Source organism: Citrus sinensis, chromosome 3 (genome assembly GCF_022201045.2).
Source record: "Citrus sinensis cultivar Valencia sweet orange chromosome 3, DVS_A1.0, whole genome shotgun sequence".
NCBI lineage: Eukaryota > Viridiplantae > Streptophyta > Magnoliopsida > Sapindales > Rutaceae > Citrus > Citrus sinensis.
This window is the reverse complement of record NC_068558.1, coordinates 45905102-45929658: the sequence shown is the minus strand read 5'-3', so window position 1 is coordinate 45929658 and position 24557 is coordinate 45905102. Positions and strand designations below refer to the sequence as shown.

At 35.6% G+C, this 24557-nt stretch overlaps 5 protein-coding genes across 6 annotated transcripts; 3 read left to right on the top strand and 2 right to left on the bottom strand.

The window, feature by feature from the left end:
• Window positions 1-214: 214 nt before the first annotated feature.
• Window positions 215-9599, top strand: LOC102627728 (DNA mismatch repair protein MSH6). 2 transcript variants are annotated; one of them, XM_006492263.4, is made up of 21 exons: window positions 215-1206; window positions 1795-1891; window positions 2161-2263; window positions 2351-2404; window positions 2511-2585; window positions 2802-2870; window positions 2948-3031; window positions 3374-3568; window positions 3686-4224; window positions 4314-4443; window positions 4806-4897; window positions 5013-5191; window positions 5260-5462; window positions 5569-5670; window positions 6216-6378; window positions 6858-7144; window positions 7232-7369; window positions 7826-7905; window positions 8065-8164; window positions 8428-8557; window positions 8921-9599. In XM_006492263.4, exons 1-21 carry the CDS (start codon window positions 414-416, stop codon window positions 9172-9174), a joined length of 3867 nt encoding a protein of 1288 aa, XP_006492326.2. In that variant the 5' UTR covers window positions 215-413; the 3' UTR covers window positions 9175-9599. The 2 variants fall into 2 exon arrangements, 1 of the variants encoding a protein (XP_006492326.2); XR_001506417.3 differs by lacking the exon at window positions 8065-8164 and having other exon boundaries at window positions 8921-9069.
• A 168-nt stretch (window positions 9600-9767) lies between these two features.
• Window positions 9768-12019, bottom strand: LOC102627127 (uncharacterized). Its single transcript, XM_006492261.4, has 7 exons — window positions 11764-12019; window positions 11571-11642; window positions 11044-11111; window positions 10590-10740; window positions 10372-10452; window positions 10171-10269; window positions 9768-10054 (listed from the first exon to the last, which is right to left on the bottom strand). Exons 1-7 carry the CDS (start codon window positions 11899-11901, stop codon window positions 9947-9949), a joined length of 717 nt encoding a protein of 238 aa, XP_006492324.2. The 5' UTR covers window positions 11902-12019; the 3' UTR covers window positions 9768-9946.
• Window positions 12020-15663: 3644 nt separating this feature from the next.
• On the top strand, window positions 15664-16887 carry LOC102626855 (hypothetical protein). Its single transcript, XM_006492260.4, has 4 exons — window positions 15664-16008; window positions 16154-16263; window positions 16355-16473; window positions 16574-16887. The coding sequence occupies exons 1-4, from the start codon at window positions 15840-15842 to the stop codon at window positions 16656-16658; spliced, it is 483 nt and encodes a 160-aa protein (XP_006492323.1). The 5' UTR covers window positions 15664-15839; the 3' UTR covers window positions 16659-16887.
• A 978-nt stretch (window positions 16888-17865) lies between these two features.
• On the bottom strand, window positions 17866-18624 carry LOC102626567 (60S ribosomal protein L29-1). Its single transcript, XM_006492259.4, has 3 exons — window positions 18457-18624; window positions 18240-18345; window positions 17866-18157 (listed from the first exon to the last, which is right to left on the bottom strand). Exons 2-3 carry the CDS (start codon window positions 18339-18341, stop codon window positions 18077-18079), a joined length of 183 nt encoding a protein of 60 aa, XP_006492322.1. The 5' UTR covers window positions 18342-18345; window positions 18457-18624; the 3' UTR covers window positions 17866-18076.
• A 2674-nt stretch (window positions 18625-21298) lies between these two features.
• Window positions 21299-24439, top strand: LOC102626272 (GTP-binding protein SAR1A-like). Its single transcript, XM_006492258.4, has 3 exons — window positions 21299-21609; window positions 22031-22162; window positions 23814-24439. Exons 1-3 carry the CDS (start codon window positions 21481-21483, stop codon window positions 24132-24134), a joined length of 582 nt encoding a protein of 193 aa, XP_006492321.1. The 5' UTR covers window positions 21299-21480; the 3' UTR covers window positions 24135-24439.
• The last annotated feature ends 118 nt before the right edge of the window (window positions 24440-24557 follow it).

The following is a 24557-nucleotide window of genomic DNA, read 5'->3' as shown; positions in this document are numbered from 1 at the left end:
TCGGCGTGAGCGCGCGGTTGTGGTGGTAGGTGGATGGGGATTGCAGCTTGGAAGATTGGGCCCGGTCGGCTCTGTGATTTAATTCAATGACTAGGTTGGGCCATGGAGGACCAAAATTAGAGCCCAATGGGAAAATATGGCCGAACCTTGTAGTTTACAAGCAATATGTGCAGTGGCGGAGCCCACATTGCTAATTACACACCGTTGCCCCCAGATTCCCGCCAAATGGTCTGGAACTGACTGTAACAAAAAATTCCCGGGATTTTCCTCGAAACATTCCCGCCACCTACACCTAGTATCCTCTATTGAAGTTGAAGGAGCAGGCAGCAGAAGGATTGAATGAGGTAAAGAAGGCATATGTTCTTTATTCTGCTTTCATTTCTTGTTCTCTTTTGTTCCGCAGTAAAATTAAAATGGCTCCGGGTAAGCGCCAAAACAATGGCAGATCCCCACTGGTCAATCCACAGCGCCAAATTACTTCGTTTTTTTCTAAATCTAATTCGCCGTCTCCTTCTCCCACTATCTCCAAATTAAACCCTAATAAGTCGAACTCGAACCCAAACCCTAACCCTAACTCTAATTCTAATCGGACCCCGAGTCCAAGCCCTAGTCCGACCACCCCGTCCCCTCTCCAATCCAACCCTAAAAAATCTCGCCTCGTCATCGGCCAAACTCCCTCTCCTCCTCCTTCAACGCCCGCTGCGGCCAAATCCTACGGTGAAGATGTTTTGCGCAAGAGGATTAGGGTTTACTGGCCCTTGGATAAGGCCTGGTACGAGGGTTGTGTGAAATCTTTTGATAAGGAATGTAATAAGCATTTGGTTCAGTACGACGATGGCGAAGATGAATTGTTGGATTTGGGAAAGGAAAAGATTGAGTGGGTCCAAGAGAGTGTAAGCTTGTTGAAACGACTTCGCCGTGATTCTTTCAAGAAAGTGGTGGTTGAAGATGACGAGGAAATGGAAAATGTAGAGGATGAGATAAGTGATGATAGAAGTGATTCTAGTGATGATGATTGGAACAAGAATGTAGGAAAGGAGGATGTAAGTGAGGATGAGGAAGTGGATCTTGTTGATGAGCAGGAGAACAAGGTTTTGAGAGGAAGGAAAAGGAAATCAAGTGGAGTGAAGAAGAGCAAGAGTGATGGAAATGCAGTTAATGCTGACTTTAAGTCTCCTATCATTAAGCCTGTGAAGATTTTTGGGAGTAAGTGATTATGTTTTGTTTATATTTAATTTCTTTTTACAGTTTTTGGGTCTGCGAGATTTAGTTTTCTTCCCTGTATCATACCTAGAAATTAGTGTGCAAGATATGGGCAGATTGTTTGTATAATTTAAGTTTCTTGTGGACATAGTGCCATCATGCCTGTGGAAAACATGGCCTCTATAATTTTTCTTACAAAAAGATAAGCAGGCAATCTGGCAATAGCAATTGGAGATTCATCAGACTCTTAAGTTGGTGTTCCACATAGACTACTTTCTAGATTATTTCTATTCTAATTTTGACTTTACTATGACTGTTGCTCCTATCTTAATAGGAGTTTTTGTGGAGTATAGTGGTTTTTTTATTATCGCTCTCCTTTAAAACTAGGAACTATTTCAGCTACATTTACATTTTAATTTGTTTTTAGATTTATTGTCTTGCTGATTTCTTCTTACCCTTTGTCCACAATAAGCTAAATTGGTTTCTTTTCAACTTTCTGTTATTATTTCACTAGAAGCCATGCCATTGCATCTAATAAAGATCAAGTTCTGATATCTACAATGGATATTGACTGAGTATGCTTTGATGCAGGTGATAAGTTATCTAATGGTTTTGATAATCCAGTAATGGGTGATGTCTCAGAGAGATTTAGTGCACGTGAAGCGGACAAGTTCCACTTCCTTGGACCGTAAGCTCTTGTTACATATTCTTGTTTCCTTTTAAGCTTTTGTAAGTTACTCCTTTTGCATGTTTGTGACATTTTGCTGTTGCTATTCTATTTGGTGGCAGCCTTCAGATAGTTGCAGCTACTCTATTGTTTCTAATTGTTCCCTCTTTAAAGTTGTTTGGTTGTATCATTGCTCCTTCCACTTTAGTTGCAACGACTATGTAAACTGTATGTAGAAAATACATGCAATATATATTTATCTGCTGAATTGAGATTTGATCCTGAAACAGAGACCTCAGGGATGCAAAAAGAAGACGCCCTGGAGATGTATATTATGATCCAAGGACTCTCTACTTGCCACCTGATTTCTTAAGAAATTTATCAGAAGGCCAGGTAGTAGCTTTGCACGGTTATTATTTCAAGTTTTCTGAGGTATAAATCACCTTTAGATTCACTGAGTAGCAATTTGTGATCATACAGAAACAATGGTGGGAGTTCAAGTCAAAGCATATGGACAAGGTTATCTTTTTTAAGGTATGCCTGCTGTTTACTCCATTCAATTAAAGCTGGGTTCTGTTGTCCTAATTGTCACTGTCATTAGCACCATAAAATGAATAACATTCATTTTTCATTCAAGCAGATGGGCAAATTTTATGAACTTTTTGAAATGGATGCGCATGTAGGAGCAAAAGAACTTGACTTGCAGTATATGAAGGTATGAATTGATTTGGAGGAATTCGGTTAAGTAAAATTGTTATATCTTTTGATCTATAATTTTGTGGAGGACATTTGCCGCAGTAGTTAGAAAGAAGAAATTCATTAGCTAAAAACATTTGTGGGCTAATCTCGGCTGTAAAAAGTGGATATCTCTTTTAGATTCATGGTTTGTTAAGCTCTTTTCAAGTAATAATTAACATCCATCATTTCTTAGGGAGAACAACCTCATTGTGGATTTCCAGAGAGGAACTTCTCAATGAATGTGGAGAAATTGGCAAGAAAGGTTGAGGGTTTTTCTTCTCTTTTATGAACACCTTTTGTATTCTGCAAAATTTCATTTGAGCTATCTTGACAGAGCAGGGCTATCGGGTTCTTGTCGTTGAGCAAACTGAAACACCTGAACAGTTGGAGCTTCGTCGAAAAGAGAAAGGTTCTAAAGATAAGGTCTGTTGATTTATTTATTTAAGAATTCTAGGATTTTTGGGTCTTTCGTTTCTAGCTATCAAATATTCTTTTACCTTTTCCAAGAATTGGCTACTGAATAAGGATTCTAGATATACATTTACTTTTGTAACATTTATGCTAACTAAAATATTATTTGCTGATCACTATGTCACCTCTAGTAGTCAGATACACAAGTCAAATCTAGAAATTGCCACATACTACCTAGGCAATTCTTTCTTTGCCATTATATCTTCAGATTCTCATGTCAAATTTGGTACATAAAATTGGAAAAGAGAAAAAGAAAAATAAAAGTTCTTAACATTTTTTTCCCATTGTTTGTAGGTGGTGAAACGTGAAATATGTGCAGTAGTTACAAAAGGAACACTAACTGAGGGAGAATTGCTGTCAGCAAATCCAGATGCTTCTTACCTGATGGCACTGACTGAAAGCAACCAGAGCCCCGCAAGCCAAAGCACTGACCGTTGTTTTGGTATCTGTGTGGTTGATGTTGCTACCAGCAGGATAATTCTTGGACAGGTTTGGGTTTAGATTTTAATGTGTCAAGACCCCTCCTTATTTTATATCTCTCATTCTTGGATGTGAATGTTAATCTGAAGTCCCAAGTTGACCATGTATGCTTCTCCCTTCAACCAGGTTATGGATGATTTAGACTGCAGTGTGTTGTGTTGCCTGTTATCTGAGCTAAGGCCTGTAGAAATTATAAAACCTGCAAATATGCTCAGTCCTGAAACTGAAAGAGCAATCCTGAGACATACAAGAAATCCGTTGGTGAATGATTTGGTCCCTCTCTCAGAATTTTGGGATGCTGAAACAACTGTTCTGGAGATCAAAAATATCTATAATAGGATAACTGCTGAATCTTTAAACAAAGCAGATTCCAATGTTGCTAATTCTCAGGCAGAAGGAGATGGGTTGACCTGCCTTCCCGACATTTTGTCAGAGCTAATAAGCACTGGTGACAGTGGAAGTCAAGTGCTTTCAGCTCTTGGAGGCACTCTGTTTTATCTAAAGAAGTCTTTTCTAGATGAGACATTGCTTAGATTTGCAAAGTTTGAATTACTTCCATGCTCTGGCTTTGGGGATATGGCCAAAAAACCATACATGGTTCTTGATGCTCCTGCCTTGGAGAACCTTGAGGTTTTTGAGAACAGTAGAAGTGGAGACTCTTCAGGGTAAGCTTGTCATGGGCTATTTAATGTCATACTATTGCATGTTATTGCCATTTTCATCTCACTTTAAACTGATTTATTTGCCCCTGAAGAACGCTGTACGCACAGTTGAATCATTGTGTGACAGCATTCGGGAAGAGGTTGCTGAGGACATGGCTAGCCAGGCCTTTATATAATTCAGGATTAATAAGGGAACGACAGGATGCTGTTGCTGGTTTACGGGTGGGTTTTCTGTTTCTTTGTTTACTGCTATTCATGCTTCTAATTATGAAATAGTTTTCTGGATAATTCTTTCTTTCGTTTTCATTTAAACAGAATGTCTGAGTCCATGGAATCGGATGTTGTTGCTATATTTTTCTTGTGTTTGTTGTCACCGGGGCAATTTCTATTTGAATTTATATTAGCCTTCCTGCACCTGATTTTTGATAAATCCTTTGTCTTATTTTCAATTTTTTTTTCCTGGATTGAACTAAACAATATGCTTCGGGGCATTGCATTGTATTCTCACTATGGACTGAATAGCTAGTAAATTTGGTGATAATTAATATACTTGTATTTTGATTGATATCTTACATCCTGTATAGGGGGTAAATCAACCTTTTGCACTGGAATTTCGAAAAGCCTTGTCCAGGCTACCAGATATGGAGCGCTTACTTGCTCGCCTCTTTGCCAGTAGGTAAAAGCTTAGAAAGAATTTCACATGCACTAGTTCGAATATATCAGTTGTTTTGTTTTGAACTCCTGAAGATTATATAAAACCATTTATGTATTATTTTGTTGATCAAACACAGTGAAGCTAATGGAAGAAATTCAAATAAAGTAGTTTTGTACGAGGATGCAGCAAAGAAGCAGCTTCAAGAGTTTATATCAGCTTTACATGGTTGCGAGTTAATGGATCAAGCATGTTCATCGCTGGGTGCCATTTTGGAAAATACTGAGTCTAGACAGCTACATCATATATTAACTCCTGGTATGAGTGGTGTGATTTTTAACTATGCCACAATTCATTTTTGACCTCCCAACTTTTATTTTGTGCAGGCAAAGGTCTTCCTGCTATCGTTTCAATACTGAAACATTTCAAGGATGCCTTTGATTGGGTGGAAGCCAATAATTCTGGTCGTATAATACCTCATGGTGGCGTTGATATGGACTATGACTCTGCCTGTAAAAAAGTTAAGGAGATAGAAGCGAGTTTAACTAAACACCTCAAGGAGCAAAGGAAGTTACTTGGAGACACATCAGTAAGAACTTTTCTGGAAGTCTATTGATCTTTAATCTTTCAGTGGTGTGCTTCACAGAATTTTTTCGTCTTAATAAATTGAAAACTTCTCTTATGATGTGGAACAGATCACTTATGTCACCATTGGCAAAGATCTTTACTTGCTAGAGGTACCAGAAAGTTTGCGTGGGAGTGTTCCCCGTGATTATGAGTTACGATCATCCAAAAAGGTGATTATCATTAAGCACAGAACTTGAAGAACAAAAATATATTGTATGTCTCTGCATTTAAGATGAATTTGTTGCATCTGGACAAATTAAATTATCGAAGTTCTGTCCTTCTATTGCTTTGGTTGTGACCCAGTTCTCCTTTTTTTTTTTGGAGGGGGGGGGTGGGGGGGTATACTCAGAATTTACTGTGGGAGTGGACCTTAAGCTTACAATGTGGATATTCTTCCCATGAGGACATGGGTTACATTTCTTTCTCATTTGACATCTGTAAGTTGTAATCGTTTCATTATGTCCATCATGCCACGCCAGAACTGTGTAGTTCCAAATCGGAGGAGTCATGCCTTCTGATACTATACCTGTCCATTAATCTTGACATCAGCCTATTGAGAATTTTAATTAGAAAGGAAGGCTGCGTGTATTGTAATTAAGGTGTTATCTGTTGCCATGATTATTGACTTAGTCAAGAGTAGTTAGTTCTAAATCTGCATTTGTTGGCATGACCTTATACTGAATTTTCTTTTTGGCTTTTCATCTGTTTCAAGCAGGGTTTCTTCAGGTACTGGACTCCAAACATTAAGAAATTATTGGGAGAGCTCTCACAAGCTGAGTCTGAAAAGGAGTCAGCATTGAAGAGCATTTTGCAGAGGTTGATTGGACAGTTTTGTGAACACCATAATAAGTGGAGACAGATGGTTGCTGCAACAGCAGGTTTGACACTTATTTTATTGGATGGGAGCTTATTACATGCATTCTTAATCCTGCAATCCAATAGCTGTTCCTCCGAAATGAATTAGTTTGTCAACTGTAGATAATTTATTTTCTTCTCTGAAGAGACCTCATCACTTTTTTTGACCAAAAGAGGTATTTGTTAATGGTTGTATTGTTGTATCGGCATGTGTTGCAAACTGATTGTTCCTCTTTTTCGTTTTTAACTTATTTCTTTTTCTGTTGAAGCTTACTTCTTGAAGTGCTCCCCAACCAAAATTGTGTTACTCCACCATAGTTTCTTTATTATTTTTTAGGCTTACATAGTTTCCTTAATTTTTATTTTCTTCACTCTAATATTCTGTACAAGAAAATTATTTATGGGTTCAAGGCATCATTTTGTTGAAGAGTAGAAAGAAAATTTACATTTTCCACAATTTTTATTCGGTTTAAAGGTTGATATTGGCTGACACATGTTGCAGAACTGGATGCTCTAATCAGTTTGGCTATTGCAAGTGACTTTTATGAAGGGCCAACATGCCGTCCTGTTATCTTAGACTCATGTTCAAATGAAGAGCCATACATTTCTGCTAAAAGTTTAGGACATCCTGTTCTTAGAAGTGATTCCTTAGGCAAGGGTGAATTCGTTCCCAATGATATTACCATAGGTGGTCATGGCAATGCCAGTTTCATACTCCTTACTGGTCCTAACATGGGAGGAAAATCAACCCTTCTTCGCCAAGTGTGCTTAGCTGTAATCTTGGCTCAGGTTTGTTCTTCTTAAATATTGAGATTGCCTGGGTACTGGGCGGTTCCTTGTGCTATTCTGTAATCTATACCTTTGATTCTTCTCCAGGTAGGAGCAGATGTCCCGGCAGAAATATTTGAAATTTCACCTGTTGACCGAATCTTTGTCCGTATGGGTGCTAAAGATCATATTATGGCAGGCCAGAGTACCTTTTTGACTGAGCTTTCAGAAACTGCATTAATGCTGGTGAGATTCTTTTGTAGCCTAAACCAACTTTGTAGGTATATTCATCATCATTTGTACAAGTATTGAAATGTGGGAGAAAGGGGACATGAAAAGGCTTACGAGAAAAATGTGGAAGTTGATGAATGTGTTTTATATTCTTTACCTTTTTGCAACTTATAGATAAACAAGTTTTGGAAAACATAGACCAACTGGCAAACTATCACTGATTTTCCTTGCATTTTTCTGTTAGGCTGGTAGATAGTTTGGTTTAGTCTGAATAATTATTATTTTTCTGCCATTTCATGCTAAACATCAATATACAGGTTCTTTTCCCTTATGAGTTCCCTTATATTTTTCATTTGCATTAGAAGCGTCTGACAGGTCCCAAATCAGCAATCCTATCTTTTGGTTATAGATCTCTAGTGATTTGAGTATTTAAGCATTTTACTCTGCACTCATCTAATATGGCTATTGCAGTCATCAGCAACTCGTAATTCATTGGTGGTGCTAGATGAACTTGGACGTGGGACATCGACTTCAGATGGACAAGCCATTGCGTAAGTTTCAGTCATCATGGATATTTTAAGTTGCCTTTTTATAATAAGCCTTTCAACCTACAATGATTGTTCCTCTCACCAATGCTGCATTTTCTTTGAAATTTCAGTTTACTATCTAGTGTCTCAGTGTTTTTTCTTCTGGGTTTCAATCCTTGGCAGGGAGTCAGTTCTTGAGCACTTTGTTCATAAAGTGCAATGCCGTGGATTGTTTTCAACTCACTATCACCGCTTAGCTGTAGACTATAAGAAAGACCCCAGGGTATGCTTCTGTATGTTCTGCCTGTTAAATTTGCTTGAAACTGAATCTTTTTAACTTCATGGCTGGCTTTACACTAGACTTATTATTGATCACCCACCAAGGTTGTCTCTAATAAATGAGTTCATAAATTATCGATGGATTGAAAAATGCATGAGCCTCTCTTCTCAGTTTAAAATTTATCAAGATGAACGTCTTAGCCTTTCTTAATCAATAAAATCTTTGAGTTTTGTTGTGTGATTATTTATCTTTAATGTTTTGTGCAGGTCTCGCTCTGTCATATGGCTTGCCAAGTCGGAAATGGAGTTGGAGGTGTGGAAGAAGTTACATTTCTTTATAGGTTGAGCCCCGGTGCATGTCCCAAAAGCTATGGCGTCAATGTTGCACGACTAGCTGGTGAGGTTCTTTGCTTTCTGTTGTCATCTATTAGTCCCACCAAACAAGAACCTATTGTGGTGATCATGCAATTTAGTGGCTGTTGAAGTGATTCATAGTAGCATCAAGAACTGTACCATTCAGTTTGTTTTGATCTTTATGCTTAAAAAATTTGGAAAGGTAAATAGAATCAACAGGGATACCAAGAAAATATTTTATGGATAGTTTGTCATTAATGTGCCAGGAAGTATCTTTTGGTTCATTGCATATAGAAATTAAAATCTGCACACTGGACACTGGCATTTTCAAACTGTGAATCTGAATTTCTCACCTAGTCAATAGCAGAAATGCAGAATCTTAAGCACTTACTAGTAACCATTTCAGGAATTCCTGACAAAGTACTTCAAAAAGCTGTTGCAAAGTCCACAGAGTTTGAGGCTATATATGGTAAGCACAAGAAGGAATCTGAAGAAAATTTGCCCGCAGACCATTGTGTTGACCATATGGTGGTCTTGATCCAAAGTTTGCTCAATTTCACTGCAAACTTAAGTTGTCAGAAGTCTTCTGAGGGTGATGGTGTTACCTGCCTCACAGAACTGCAGCGTCAAGCAGGACTATTTTTTGCACAGCAAAACTGAGGAATACTGTTGTTAATTTTGACATCAGCATCTGCTTGTATATATGACATCATTGTGGTATTCAGAGAACTTTTCTCGCAGGAAGCATTTGTTTTCAGTTTCTAGGATCATCCAAGGGTGAGTGAAGCTGAAATCTCAAGCATGTAGCAATGTAAGTTAGATAAGATTCAACAGCTATAATTCCAAGCTGTTCGCCATTTTGTAATTTAGATTGACCTGCCATTTGTATATTAGCCGCCAGTGTTAGAGAATTGTAAGGCCAACTTTGATTGGACAAAGTAGTCGTGCTCTCAGACACCCAGGGTAAATGGCTGTAGCGTCGTTGTTGCACCCGAAATACGCTCAACGTCGTTGCGCCTTTGCCCTTGTTGTAAAGGTTAAAGAATTCGGTTCATCATTCAAATATGTGACAAGGATTTTCTTTTTGTTTTTTTTTTTTTCCTTTTCCTAGTCGTTTCTTAAATAAGCAATTAAAATTAATTTTTGAATTTGGATGTTCACAATCAAATCATTTGTATTTTATTCAAATTAAATCAAGTTTTTAATTAAATTTGAAAAATAAAGAGAGATTAATGGGGAGAAAAACAAGAAGCGATCTGAACGTCAAAATTCAATTATCAGTAGTGGGACAGCGGAGGAGTGCGTGGGCTTTTTATGGACGAAAGAATTTCTGCGATTTTTGTTTATATTCGTGGCATGCCCACAAAACGTGGGAATTTCCAAAAATCGAGCATTGGTTAACTGCCCTGATACAAATGAAACTAAGAAGTGTTCACACCGAATGACGCGGATCCAATTGTTCCTCTTCATCATCATCATCATCATCTTCTTCTTCTTCTTCTTCTTCATCAGAATTCGAGGTTTCATCATCATACGTAACCTGAAATGTAGGTAAAATGTTGGCTCAGTCACGGCTACCTTATAATTAAGTATTTAATACATTAGTTTAGTTGGTGTGTTCTTTTGGGGGGAGCGACCAAAAAAAAAAAAACTAACATGATGATATTCCCTCCGGATGCTGTTATGAATGGCTGTGATTGTTCTCATCAATACATACATAGGGAGTATAATTCCACAAGCTCTTAGAAGAAGTACCTGTAAAAATAATTCAAGAGTCAAGACAACGTAAAAACCAAATGACACAGATACTTGAGATGATAGTGATTGTTGACGTGCCAACAAACAGCAGATTCTTACAGTGACAAGTGCGAATGGGTAATCATCGGTGTTCCCGGTAAGTACAGCAAAGAGGTGTTTCACAAGCAAAAGGACCGTGAACTGCCAAAACAAACCAATAGCAGCAAAGAGGTGTTGATCTTTCAAATAATAAAAGCATACATTCGCCAAATTATCTACCTAACTATCAATAACATTAAAACTCTATAGCTTGACCATTCGCAGAATAAAAAACATACCGTGAGAGCCAGCGACCGGCAGCACGCGGCGGTCCTATCGGCTGCGGATGAGCATTGGGGGTAATGAGATTCCGCGGATAATCTTTCGGCAATGGCCACTAATCTTGGGTTTCGTGGCACGTGTTCTCTTCTCGGAATTTGCAAGCTATCTCTGGTCGGAGTTTTCACAAAATACCAGTTAGTTAACACAGAAAAAATAAAATAAAATAGAACACAAGACGAGGCATTGGCGCACGTTTAGGTTTAATTTGAGCGGCAACTTGCACAATTAGTTGTAAAGCAAGCAGCACGTCCGGCATATTAGTTATATTTTTTTTTTTTCCAAAAAAAAAAAAAACTTAGTAAATAAATTAAACATAAAATGCAAAATTCTAGTTCAAGTAAAGGGGAACAATTCCAACGCGGAAAGTTTTAAGAAATCACGCGTCTTCAAATTCAGTATAACTGTAATTACCTAATCGTCACTGCAGCCTCAATTAACTGAGACTTCTTGGAAGGTGCTGTGTATCCAGGTCCGTATTCCTGCAATAATATTTGCATAGTTAACGCCCGTCACTATTTCATTCCAAATTTAAGATGCAACATTGATGTCAGCTTAACAGAGATCATAAAAACTTCCTCCAAATTAAATTCATTGCACTCTGTTTACAAGAAATAGATTAATGAATTAAAATCCAAACGAAGTTCGGTTCTTTGAAGGTAAAGAAACCAAAATATCGCAGAAGTCTTTAACCCCCAAAAGAAAAAAAAAAAAAAAAGGGGAGAGAGAGATAGGTTTGCAGATACCCACAATTCAAAACAGAACAAGAAACGATAAAAATATTGTTCGAAGAAACTCTGAATCAAAAAAGAACAGAAATTTGAAGACAGATTTTTTTTGTTTTTTTTCTTCTCAGTATCAATATAGCTTGAGCAAATTACAGATAAAAATCATCAATATTAAAGCAGAGTGACTTGTTCTAATCCATTTCGAAAACAAACCTGGAGACAGATTTCACAAGTTGTGTTTCCCTTCTCGTAACACCACCTCTGTATGCAATCTCTGTGAGCAAACTGAAAGTAAAAAACAAATGAATTTTGATGAAACAATACCGAATCAAAATTCAATAACGTGATCAAAACTGACCCGCATGGGCCAAAAAAGGGGATAAACGTTTTTGTTTCGTTTAGCTACCTTAACGGTACCGGAGCAAGCACAAGGAGCTTCCAGGCTATTACAGCTTTCGAATTCTTCTTCGTGACAAATTCTACAGTGTGATTTTGTTTCGGGATTTGATTTAAAATCTTCCACAAACAATACAACGTCTCCCATATTCTATCAGCTCGGGGCTCTCTCTCTCTCTCTCTCTCTCTCTCCTTTTAGAACTCCCTTTTTTTAATTTTCAAATTTGCTGTGTCTGCGTCTGCTTCCTTTCTCTCAGGTCGCGAAACAGGACAGGACTTTAAATGTAAGAAGCACAATATGAAATTTCGATACTGCCCTCACTAGTTTTCCAAATAAATATGATTATTATATCCACTCTTGTATTTCGGTTTTTTTTTGTTTTTTTTTTTAATTATTTCCCTTTTCAGTTTCGTTATTTACTTATTTTTTTGGCTGGAGTGGCCGATTTGAGACTCTGAGCTGTATCAAATACGCGGTTAACGAACTTGAAAATTTAAATGAGTACAAAGACTTGAGTGCATAGTCTATGACTCAAAAAATATGTAATTTAATCTTTTTTAATTCACCACTTTTTTTCTAATTATAATTTAATGATTTAATTTACTCCCCGTTCACGTGAGCTGAGACTGAAACTCCATATTTCTCGTTTTTATTCATAAAAATTTTATCAAATGAACTAATTGACACCCACCTATATAATTCGATTCACCGTGTACTGTACAACTATGGAATAATAATAATTTATGAGCTTTGACTCCATGACATATCTGATTAGCATACAGCTTTATTTAATTTTTATTACTCAATGATTAAATCGTCAATGAAATGAACCCATCAGTAATAAATGGTATATTTATTACCGTTGATTGTTATGTAAAACATTGTAATCGCTCGCATTTTTCACAAGGTATGCTATAATAAAATCTCTTTTTTTTTTTTTTTTTTTTCAGAATAAGGCATGCTATAATTTATGCCTACGAAAGCGATCCCACTCCGCCCAATTTCGTTTTCTTCACAACTCTTGCGAAGCAAGAGAAATTAAGCCGTTCTACGAACAACGACAGTGATTGATGCCATTTACAAAAATGATGATATTCCTTTAATAATTAAATTACATTACTTCTTAAGAGTTTACAATCCGTTTTGTTATTATTATAAATTTGTAAATTGATTTAATACAATAAGAGGCAAGATTGTAGAAAAGAAACTTTTGAAAAATAATTGCTTTCAATTTGATGAGTCTGTTAAAACGTGACCGTCTTATTTTTTGTTGTCGCCACTCCGTGTCGAATTCAAATTTATCGTTTCATTAGTTTGAATATGAAGCCTTTTGATCACCAATCAATCGTCCTAGGTCGTTTTGCTACCAGAAATTTAAATTGATGGGTCCCCATCAGAAATTATTAAAATATAAAAATGCGCTCACCGAAAAGCCGGGCTAGCTCTTGACAAGCTGGAATGCCCGGGCCCACTTCTTTTTTTTAAAAAAAATAAAATAAAAAATTTGGACGTCTTTCAAAATTTCAAACGTTATTTCTACAACAAGGCAATATCACTCAGATTAATTTCTTGATTTTAAAATCTAGTTATTATTTTGATATCTAGGATGCTGACACTCGTGCCTACCTCCTCTTTGATCTTATCGCCTTCATTTTTATTTTTCTTTTCTTATGCCCTTTAAATAAATATACAATATATGTACGAACTCCTTGCGAACTCTTAAAGCAAGTGGCAAGTGGGCAGCCTCAATATACGTCAATGGAGACCAGCTCGACTGATCAAATTAATCTCAGCCGTCACCTCTTCAATGCGGCTAATGGAGTGAGAAATTAAACCATAGAAAATGGGACGGTGGGATGACGGGAGATGTTAGGTACAGAATCTGTACCATAGGCAGGTCCTCTCTATCTCAATAGAAGAGGTTTGACTAACGCTGATCATCTGACATGGAGTGGGGCACTCCTGCGAATCTCCCAAATAAAACTCAAGTTTGCCTTTTAGAATATCTGTGTATTGACATTACATCAATGGTCAAATTTCAACTCATATTATATAAAATTTATAATTGATATTTATAATTAGATAATTATTAAAATTATTGTATATTAATTTTTATATAGTGTTGTCTATATTTTATCCTCTTGAATATTTAAAAAGTGTTTACTCTACTTATATTTTAAAAAAGAGAAGATTATCTTTACTTAATTATATACTACAATTAAGGAATAAAATAAGCTTTTACATGCGTCGCAGGGGGCTCAAACTGTTGCCCTCACAGTTGTGAGTGCAGGGTCCTGACCACTGGACTGTTGTGTAGTGAATTTTATGATGTCAAAAGAAAATGGGGCTGAAAATGAAATTTCGATTTGAATAAGATTTGGGAAGTAACGTTTGGATGACATCGGATCGAACTTGAGCAAGTAGGGCAGAAAAAGAAAGTTTAAAACAAAAGAATAATGATTTAATTTATCTTCAGATCGGTAGAATTATGTGATTATTAGTTGATTATCATTTATAAATCAAACGTTTGATGAAAAGCAGATAGATGGTGGTTGTTACAACTTACAATTAGAGGAGTCTTTGCTTCAAAGTTGGTTCGTGTGCGTGTGTAAATATATAGGAGGGCAATTCGCTCTCGAAAACGATTATGGATATTTAATACAGTTGGCCCATGGCCCTTTCTTTCACTTTTTTATAAACTATTTTATCGGCCCAAAAGCTCACCTTTGATGAGATTGAGTCTGGCCAAGGGCCCACGCTTGTACCAAGAAGTTAGGTTCGAATTTCCTTAGAAAGAGTCTTTCGTCAGTCCCGTTCGTTGTTCGACGACATGTCATCAATCAACAAATGGTTCTGATTCCGGGATCTTTTTAGAGATAAAATATTGGGCATCACCTACAATTAAATAAATAAATGCTTGGCCTAAAAAGACTGAAACTATAGATATCATTCGGCAACTCTTAATTAATTGCTTAATCGCAATTGAAGTTTCAATTGAGGATAGGTCTAATATTGTATCGACTCAAACATTACATTACAACTACTGAAGAACCTGTAATGATGTAACATAGGAGCCAACATATGGTAGACCATTCCTTCCAAATCTTTTTTTTTTTTAATGGATTCGAAGATGGGACGCTTTTCTAACAGCTAAGGTAATGGAGAGCACGGCCACAAACTTTTCCTTAACATTGGATTGGCAACCAAATTGGACGATTAGTACTTTATTTTACAAGGGTTTGATCAGATTCAAAGCATCTAATAATATCATTAACGACCCCTTAAGAACGTATGGAGGGAGTAGAATACATCATGGAAAGCAGCGGATTCAAGAAATGTTCAAAGGAAGCAGGGTGTCTTCTGGTTATTTGCCAAATGGATTAGCTTATGAATGTAACATGTTTGGTATCCAAGCCTCCACTTGAGTCTTGAGATATTTGGGCACTGGTCCCTCACCAGATGTAGACCACAAAGGATAAGAAGAAAAACGGGCGGCGACTTTTGTGTGATCAATAATTGGAGGAGATATTTTCAGTTATCAAGTCCGCCTAATTGATTTTTCCCCCCTTTTTTTTTTTTTTTTAATGTCTGCGGGAAAAAGGTTGCAATAATATCTTTATCGCGTTGACAGGCTTGACTGTAACTTTTAGGCTGGTTGTTCTATTTCTATATTTTTATTTTATATTAATGTTATCGTCCAATTGAAAAAAAAAAAAAAAGATGAATGATACGAAGTTATGAACTCGCATATTTTTTTTAAATCATATAAAAAAAATTATTTATTCATTAAAAAACTAAAACATAATAATCTGTTTTTAGCTAAATTTACACTTCGTCAATGGTCATCACAAAAAGAAAACCACGGACAACGGACAATAATCTTAATTTGAAATGAAAGCCCACAGAACTCAAAACCACATGAAGCAGCCCTTATAAATCTCTTCTTTTTGTTCATTTATCTACAACATCTTGAGGCCATAGAATTTCTCAAGAACCATACATTATTATATATACCTATAGCAAGCTGCGAGCCGAAAGGCCAAAAAACCCATTGAAAGTTGATTAACAGCGCACGAGTTCCGAAGATGAACACGAACGAGCGCAGAGTTGTGGTAGCAGTGGACGAGAGTGAAGAGAGCATGCATGCACTTTCATGGTGTCTCAACAACCTATTTTCTCCTGATACCAACAACACCCTTGTCCTCCTCTACGTTAAACCTCCTCTACCGGTCCACTCCTCCTTTGATGCCGCAGGTCAGAACTGCCACTTTCTCCGTAGTATTTGTCCTCTCCAGACCTTGGACCTTTCTATGTTTTACTGCTGTTTTATTTTATTAGATATTATTTGTTCATGAGTCATGATGACATCCCATTCAACTAAACACCCTTCATCTCGCAGGATATATATTCTCAAATGATGTCATCAAGGCCGTCGAGAAATACGCTAGTGAGTCCGTGAATTCGGTGATGAATCGAGCTGAGGCTGTGTACAGGAACTTCCAAAACAATGTAAGCCTCTGCTTATTTATCATCAACACCCCTGTATTGTTTCCTTTTCTCAGTTTGTTACGGATGATTTTTTTTTTTTTCCTTTTTACAGATACATGTAAAGAGAGTAGTGGGATGTGGCGATGCCAAGGATGTAATATGTGGTACTGTGGAGAAACTGGAAGCTGACACTTTGGTGATGGGAAGCCACGGTTATGGTTTCATCAAGAGGTACAAGCAATTGATACTAGCTGCTTTATCCTTTCAATTTTTGCCTAATTCACAGCCAAGCCGATTGTTTGGAGATTTAATTCTTTTCCAAATTTTACAGGGCTCTCTTAGGAAGCGTGAGTGATTATTGTGCTAAGCACGTTAAGTGTCCTGTTGTGATTGTGAAGCATCCAGAGGAGAATTGAGTTCAACAATCCATGATTCTACAACCTTCAGCAAGCATGTCTAGTGTACATGACAATCAGACTCTCATAAACAAGTCAGTCACAGGGATCCATTTACACAATGCTTGAAAATAATACAATGATTCTGTATTTTGTTGTTCTGGTCTGAATCCCGGGTAAACAAAATTCATAATGTTCCAGGTTGTTATTGATATCTTCTCCAGCAGATAAGGAGTCATTTTGTCATCTATTGCATCTCCTCAAGATAACTTGCCAAGTTTACATCTTCTACATTTAACAAAGGACAACGGCAAACAAATGTGCCTAACAAAAGAAAACAAAGAATCCATGCAACTAAACACAAGTGCCTAGAACTATAACTAAAGGGCCTCTCTGAATCAACAATAAAGGAAACATTATGCACTGCACAACCTAAGCTTCTTCAAATGCACTTCACTAATCAACAATGGAATCTCCCAAAATAATATTACTTGGCACCTTTAAGGAGGATTTGATTCCAGCACTTTGTAGGGTAAAAGGCAAGTTGGTTCAAGTAAAGAAAACTACCAGCACATTCTAGCAACATCACCTAATTGTCCCGGGAGACAACCTCCCAAGACTTTTGCCAAATCAAGAAAATGAAGTGTCTGGTCATACCCCTCTAAAGTTGGTATCCCATGGTCTAGAACTATTTAATCCTTGAAATAAAATCTATTTACTTCAATGGTTATATAGTAAATTTTGCAACGACGAGCTGAATAAGGTTCAGGAAAATTTTAAGTATACATTTGTTTATAAACAAGTTTCTGACATAAATTTTTCCACAAATGCTAACTTGATTGTAAAGACCTATCAAGCGATTAACTCTTAAATGAAACAAACTAATACTAAAATACAACACAACACTTCATTTATGGAAAACCAATGCAAATGAAAGCCAGAACAGTTGTTACATGGCCATAGCAAACGACCTCTACAAAATATGACTGCATAACCAAATTAAACACAGGAAGGAAACCATTGGATGCCAGATTTACTGTAATAAGAACTACTTAAAACGGCAGAACCAATATAAAATTTTCATTCTTAAAAAACTACAACGCGTTAGAAAACAACATTCAACATTCACAGGGAAGAGCAGCATGAAACTCTAGTTCATTTGCACACACAGAATCATTCATATCAGAAACAAACCCAGCAAATACCTCATCCATAGTGAATTGAAGCCTAAAAAAAAATGCAAACTCCAGCTTGATATCAAAGAAGGCTATAAGGCACTACATTCCTAGACAATTGTTATAAAGAGCAAACAACTAATATAACCTAAGGTACGAAATCATATTTAGTTCGCAATACAACCAAAATTGTATTTCATAACAAAAGCAGACTAAACAAGCAGCTTTCGTAAAATAAAAATAATAGACACTTGGCTTTAACGTTTATTCCTCCTCAGCGGATCCGCCGTTACTCTTGTTATGCTTCCTTGCGTACCTCTGATTCCTCAGAAACTTAGGATCCATCTACATTACGAACAATGATTAAATGAACAAAGATACCATTCACAGAGACTTAATAAAGGAAATACGAAGATATTATACAGACCCCTTTGGTTGAAGTGTGTCTGTGCTTCTTGGGTTTCTTGATTCCATTCTTGTGGGCTTTGTAAGACTGGTTATGGGCAGTGTGATTCTTCGACTTGGCCATCTTTCTGAAATTGAGCAATCAAAAGTTAATTTAAAACACAGTTATAGATAAATAATTTGAGTATACAAGCAAGCTGATTTCGATATTATCTAGGGAACTGCAGAAAGCCACGGACCAAAAGGATCGGTTTGGGATGAGCAACTGAGGATAGCAGGGTTATGGCCGGCAAAGACAAGCGAGGAAGAATTAACGCTGCTGTTAGGTTTAGGGTTTTGGGACGAATCAGGGATGGTTTTAATTTACTGTTAGGTACCTCAAATACTGTTAATTTTAGTTTTTGCCCAATGGTGATCTGTTTTATTTTTTTTTTTCAAATACATTTTTTACACCGTAGATTTACTCATATTAATAGGACTAACTTAAATCATTTTAAAAAAAATTAGTAAATACTGCATTCATTCCATTTTCAACCCAATTCTTCGATTTTGTTCTTTAGCAATGGAGCTAAACTTTTGACTTTTAATTAATCTAAATCACTTATATTATTATAAAACAATTCAAATTTTTATTATCATATCATGTCATATATATAAAGATATAAAACTGGGAGTACAAAAGCTGATGTGCCATCAACATTCCTTATTTTTTTATATTCTCTATTATCTAAAATATTTAAAATATCGGTGGATATTCTTTGTACATGTCTCTTCCTCTTTCTATTTAAATCGAACAATATATAACCATTAATAATAATTAATTATAAGTCTTTTAAAACATTCATTTATTTTATTATGCTAGCAATTAAACTTTAGTGACTTAAAATACATCAATTAATTAACATAGGAAGAGAGGTTCTTTCATCTTCCTTCAATAATGCCATTAAGGCCTAAGTTTAATTTTAATAATTTTAATGTCTCTTCCTCTTTCTATTTATTTAAATCCAATAATATGTAACCATTAATAATAATTAATTATAAGTCTTTTGAAACATTCATTTATTTTATTATGCTAGCAATTAAACTTTAGTGGCTTAAAATACATCAATTAATTAACATAAGAAGATAGGTTCTTTCATCTTCCCTCAATAATGCCACTAGGGTCTAAATTTAATTTTAATAATTATAATGTCTCTTCCTCTTTTATTTAAATCCAATAATATGTAACCATTAATAATAATTAATTATAGATCTTTTGAAACATTCATTTATTTTATTATACTAGCAATTAAATTTTAGTGGCTTAAAATACATCAATTAATTAACATAGAAATAGAGGTTCTTTCATCTTCCCTCAACAATGCCACTATGACCTAATTTTAATGTCATAATCTTATATTTAATTATGCAACCTTTTATTTAGTGTTTTTTGCCTTCTTTAAATTTTATTATGTTAGCAATTAAATTTTAGTGGCTTAAAATACATTAATTAATTAACATAGGAAGAGAGGTTTTTTCATCTTCCCTCAACAATGCCACTAGGTTCTAATTCTTCTTATTCTAAATTTAAGTTTCATTTGCTTGTTATCATCAGCAACACAAGTCGATTATGATGCAACTGCCATTATAATTAATTGAGAACGACGAGTTATCTTCTCTGGTGCAATTTACTATATCCTCGCAGCACTCCACAAGTACTGCATGCAAATAATTAATTTAAAATTTCTCAAATCGCTTGCACTTTCACATTTTCTTCTTCTTTTAACAAAAAAAAAAAATGCTACTTTGCTGCAAAAATATTATCTTAATTTTTTTTGTTCCTAACAAGCCAAACATGATCTCACGTTCAAAACAGTGTGCTTTCATGTTTAGGAAAAATTATGTGCAATATTTTTAGATCAAATAACATTGTTATTCTTTAAATATGCAAATTTTGATATGATTTATTTCTATATGCGTTATATTTGTGCAGATGTGGCCAGATCTTATACAGAAGGCAAAAGATAGAGGGCTCGATGCAATTGAAACTTAAATTTTTTGGAATGCTCATGAGCCTTAGCGTCGCCAAGTGCCAATTATTATTATTATTATTATTATTACGTGCGATATTTATTATTATTGAAATAAACATACAAAATTAACTTGTTTAATCTTCCTTTTGAGAAGAGATCAATACGATTTCTCAAGAAATTTAGATTTCATCAAATTTTTAATTTTTAATTTTTAATTTAATATTTTTAAAACCGAGCGAAGCGTGGATCTATTTACTAGTTACCATATATTTTTATGGTCTTATGATAGGAGGTGAACATTTGTATGCAATTCGAATGGACACAAGTGATGCCATTAGACCACAAGGACTAGTGCCCATAATTTATTAAGAATCGCACAAGAAACATTCTTTCGATTACACCATCACATTATGTGACATTTCTTAAGTGTAAGGAAAAATAAAATAATTCATTCATTTTGACCTTATGGAAAACTATCTTCTACTTAAATTAAACATCATATGTCATATTGTTATAGTTGAATTTTAAAATAAAGTTTTGGTACGACCATCATTACTCTTTTTTTAATTATTATCATTGTAAATAAATAAAAAAAACGTAGTGTGTAAACTAAGTGATATAAGGTCTTTCAAAAAGAAAACTATATCATTTTTTCAATATATATAATACAATAAATGTACGATTAAAGTTCAACACAATTTAACTCAACATACCGAAACACAAAATATAAATTAAAGCTTAGCAGAGAAAACAAACTCCCGCAATTATACGAGAGATTGAAACTCTCCATGTTTAACTAAAGAGAGAATCTGTGTCGATCAACCATACCAAGAAATTACCGGCAACTATATCGTTATTACAATGTCATTTGTGGACATTTATTTTAAAAAAAAAACAAAAGTCAAACATCGGACCTAATTTTCAATCCCGCAAAGGGTCAAACATTGGGCGTTGTATTATATTAAAATGTTTTGACAGAAACGACATCGTAAGACGAGCACAAAAATGAAAAGGGGGGCCCGGCCCAGCAGCAAGCGAGATCCGCCTCATGAAAGAAAATGTCGATTAAGCCACGACAAAACAAGCAGTCCCTGGTTGATTACGTTCGCCCACTGAACTTGCTCATCTTAGGGTCAGTATCAAATCGAAACAGAGGCCTTGAATTGGACGATCTGATTCGTTCTCAGCCTTAGATCGTCGTAAATTCAAGCTCGATCCGTTTTCGTTTCTAATTTGTCTACCGATAAAGCCATGTTTCTCCTCGACTGGTTCTACGGCGTGCTGGCCTCCCTCGGTCTTTGGCAGAAAGAGGCCAAGATCTTGTTTTTAGGGCTTGATAATGCTGGAAAAACAACGTTGCTTCACATGTTGAAAGATGAGGTTCATTTTCTTCCCCTTGTTATTGTTTATTTATGGGTGATCTTGTCTCTTGATCAATTAAGTTATATTTTAGTTTGCTGAGAATTGGTCGGTGACTGAAAGTTGAAACTTGGATCTTGATTTGGAAAATTAGAAATCGCCGTTTAACTGAGTTGTATTTGAGTAATCTTATTAACCATATGGAATATAGCTTTTCATTTTCTTGATTGATTTGAATTTTTCATTTTTCTGAATTGAAAACGACATATTCCTGTCTTGGTCCCTGACTGGTTCCCGCGGAAAACAATCGAGGGCAGAAGAAATCTGAATAATCTTGTGTAATGGAAGAATTGGAATTTGAAATAAAGTCTATGATTTGCTTTCCACGAACACAAGTACTTTTCCATTTTGTTGCAATAACTCTTTCTTGAATGGACTTCAGAGATTGGTTCAACATCAGCCAACACAGTATCCCACATCGGAAGAGCTTAGTATTGGGAAAATTAAGTTCAAGGCGTTTGATTTGGGAGGCCATCAGATTGCTAGGAGAGTCTGGAAGGATTACTATGCGAAGGTGAGTTGTGTTTGGGACTCAAGTTAGTTTCGTTTTTTTTTAATTTATTTTTTTATGTCTCAATATCTAGTTCTCTTTGCATGTCACAAACTTTGATTCCCTTAGTCACTATTAACTGTTTGATGATTGTTTGCCTATTGGATTAATTTTTAATGTATTCAGCTCCTTCAGCTGCATAGTTATGTTCATTGGTTTCATAAAATGTAGTTTTATTGCCATTGTAATTGTGTAGCTGCTGATTGTTTCAAAGTGATTATTGATTGTAATCAGTGTTTTTACTTGTGTATGCATTTTTGTAGTCTGTTTCTTTTGACATTAAAAGTCTGTTTTATGTCAATAGAAAACAAGTTCTGGATATATGCTGGCTGTGATGTGTGATAAGTTTAAGTCTCACCTTTTACTTTCTGAGATTAACTGGACTTGCTTGCATACAAAGTAGGTTTTTATCATCTAAATTTGACATAATTCATTCTCTGTATTTATTTATTATGTTGTTTCATTATTGATCTAGGACTTTAGAGAATCTTCATTCTCTGTTGCATTATGTTATGTGATCAACTCTTGATATGTATTTCATTCCTATTTTATAGCAAAATCTTCTCATTCATGTTTCAGTCATAAGTTGTCCTATAAATTTTTTGGAAATAGACCTTCAATATTGACTCTTGGCATGGAAATTTATTTATGAATGATTAGCTACCTACATGAGGTTCTCAGATTTGGGATGAGGTTTATGTGGCCTTCTTTACCACATAGCATGGATTATATGATGCCCTTGCTTCCGTTGCTTCTTGATATGTATTTCATTCCTATTTTATAGCAAAATCTTCTCATTCATGTTTCAGTCATAAGTTGTCCTATAAATTTTTTGGAAATAGACCTTCAATATTGACTCTTGGCATGGAAATTTATTTATGAATGATTAGCTACCTACATGAGGTTCTCAGATTTGGGATGAGGTTTATGTGGCCTTCTTTACCACATAGCATGGATTATATGATGCCCTTGCTTCCGTTGCTTCATTGGCTTTTAACGAAGCTAGACCACATAACGAGTACAGGCCTTTGTCCTTGTTACTTGCTTTGCTTCCCTAGTATCTTCCATATGAGCATTCTTTATTTTTTCCTTTGCTTTCTTCTAACTATTTCAAGGGTAGTTATCGTACCATCTTTCCTGAAAAAAGAAATCGTATGTCATTCGACTTCTTTCTTATCTACTAATCTATATCATTGGTTCTTAGCTCTATGAAGGAGGTTTAGATGGTGTCAACAAAGTGCATTTATCCATGTACACTCTGCTGTTAATGCTATGATAGTTTATTAGAAGCTTAGTCAGATATTGTTCTTATTCGTGTCCTATCTAAAGCCAGTTATTGTTCATGTACTATCTAAAGCAATGCTGATACAGTGAGTCTTAGGTGGGTAAATTCAGTTCATGTTTGACTGAGATGTAATGAATGAAGCCAAGATATTTCTGGACTAATAGAACTGCTTGGCAGACCTTGATGGCTGAAGGTACTGCACCTCTAGATAATGCTTTAAAAGTTGCATGATTGTGTACTCTTCTAGATGACTGTGGTTTGAAGTTTAAAATGTTTTATTTGCATGGTTATTCATGATATGTATAATATGTGGTTTGCATTGTGTTACAGGTTGATGCTGTGGTATACCTAGTGGATGCCTATGACAAAGAGAGGTTTGCAGAATCAAAGAAAGAACTGGATGCACTCCTTTCTGATGAGGCATTGGCCAATGTTCCTTTTCTTGTGTTAGGAAACAAGATTGACATCCCTTATGCTGCTTCTGAGGAAGAGTTGCGTTACCACCTTGGCCTATCAAATTTCACCACTGGGAAGGGGAAGGTTAATCTAGCGGACTCAAATGTCCGTCCACTGGAGGTGTTTATGTGTAGCATAGTTCGCAAAATGGGATATGGTGATGGTTTCAAATGGCTCTCTCAATACATTAAGTAGGGTAATGCTCAGGAAGTGTTATAGAAGTAATGCAGATTTCAAAATTTCACCCATGCCTACTACACCCTGTTTCACCAAAAAAAAATTGTGTTTATCTACTTGTTTGATCTTTTAGTCTGTTAGTGGGACTTGAACCAGAGGTACTGTGTTTTGAGTCTGTTTGGAAGGTGGTAGTTATGTTACTGCTCTGTAAAATTTACTTGTGGATAGCAGGTCATTATCTGGTATTGTAGTTTTGTCAAATTACTTGCACCTATTGTCATGTTCTGCTGTGGAGCAGATATTAGAATTATTATTTGTTATTATTTTGTTAAGGGTTAATTTCAAGTTCAAAACATCCCTTAAATTATTGTAAATCTTAAATTACCTTTCATATTTGTGAAAATATAAAATAAAAATAATTTTTTTTATCAAACCACTTTT

Excerpts from the sequence above, each read along its gene's own strand:
- LOC102626855 (XM_006492260.4), top strand. The coding sequence starts at position 15,840 with ATGAACACGAACGAGCGCAGAGTTGTGGTAGCAGTGGACGAGAGTGAA. Across the intron at positions 16,009-16,153 it reads CTCCTCCTTTGATGCCGCAG|GATATATATTCTCAAATGAT; the intron begins GTCAGAACTGCC and ends TTCATCTCGCAG. Across the intron at positions 16,264-16,354 it reads ACAGGAACTTCCAAAACAAT|ATACATGTAAAGAGAGTAGT; the intron begins GTAAGCCTCTGC and ends TCCTTTTTACAG.
- LOC102627728 (XM_006492263.4), top strand. The coding sequence starts at position 414 with ATGGCTCCGGGTAAGCGCCAAAACAATGGCAGATCCCCACTGGTCAAT. Across the intron at positions 4,225-4,313 it reads AGAAGTGGAGACTCTTCAGG|AACGCTGTACGCACAGTTGA; the intron begins GTAAGCTTGTCA and ends TTGCCCCTGAAG. Across the intron at positions 7,906-8,064 it reads TCAGATGGACAAGCCATTGC|GGAGTCAGTTCTTGAGCACT; the intron begins GTAAGTTTCAGT and ends AATCCTTGGCAG.
- LOC102626567 (XM_006492259.4), bottom strand. The coding sequence starts at position 18,341 with ATGGCCAAGTCGAAGAATCACACTGCCCATAACCAGTCTTACAAAGCC. Across the intron at positions 18,158-18,239 it reads GACACACTTCAACCAAAGGG|ATGGATCCTAAGTTTCTGAG; the intron begins GTCTGTATAATA and ends TTCGTAATGTAG.
- LOC102627127 (XM_006492261.4), bottom strand. The coding sequence starts at position 11,901 with ATGGGAGACGTTGTATTGTTTGTGGAAGATTTTAAATCAAATCCCGAA. Across the intron at positions 11,112-11,570 it reads CTTGTGAAATCTGTCTCCAG|GAATACGGACCTGGATACAC; the intron begins GTTTGTTTTCGA and ends ATATTATTGCAG. Across the intron at positions 10,055-10,170 it reads TCCGGAGGGAATATCATCAT|GTTACGTATGATGATGAAAC; the intron begins GTTAGTTTTTTT and ends CCTACATTTCAG.
- LOC102626272 (XM_006492258.4), top strand. The coding sequence starts at position 21,481 with ATGTTTCTCCTCGACTGGTTCTACGGCGTGCTGGCCTCCCTCGGTCTT. Across the intron at positions 21,610-22,030 it reads TTCACATGTTGAAAGATGAG|AGATTGGTTCAACATCAGCC; the intron begins GTTCATTTTCTT and ends AATGGACTTCAG. Across the intron at positions 22,163-23,813 it reads GGAAGGATTACTATGCGAAG|GTTGATGCTGTGGTATACCT; the intron begins GTGAGTTGTGTT and ends ATTGTGTTACAG.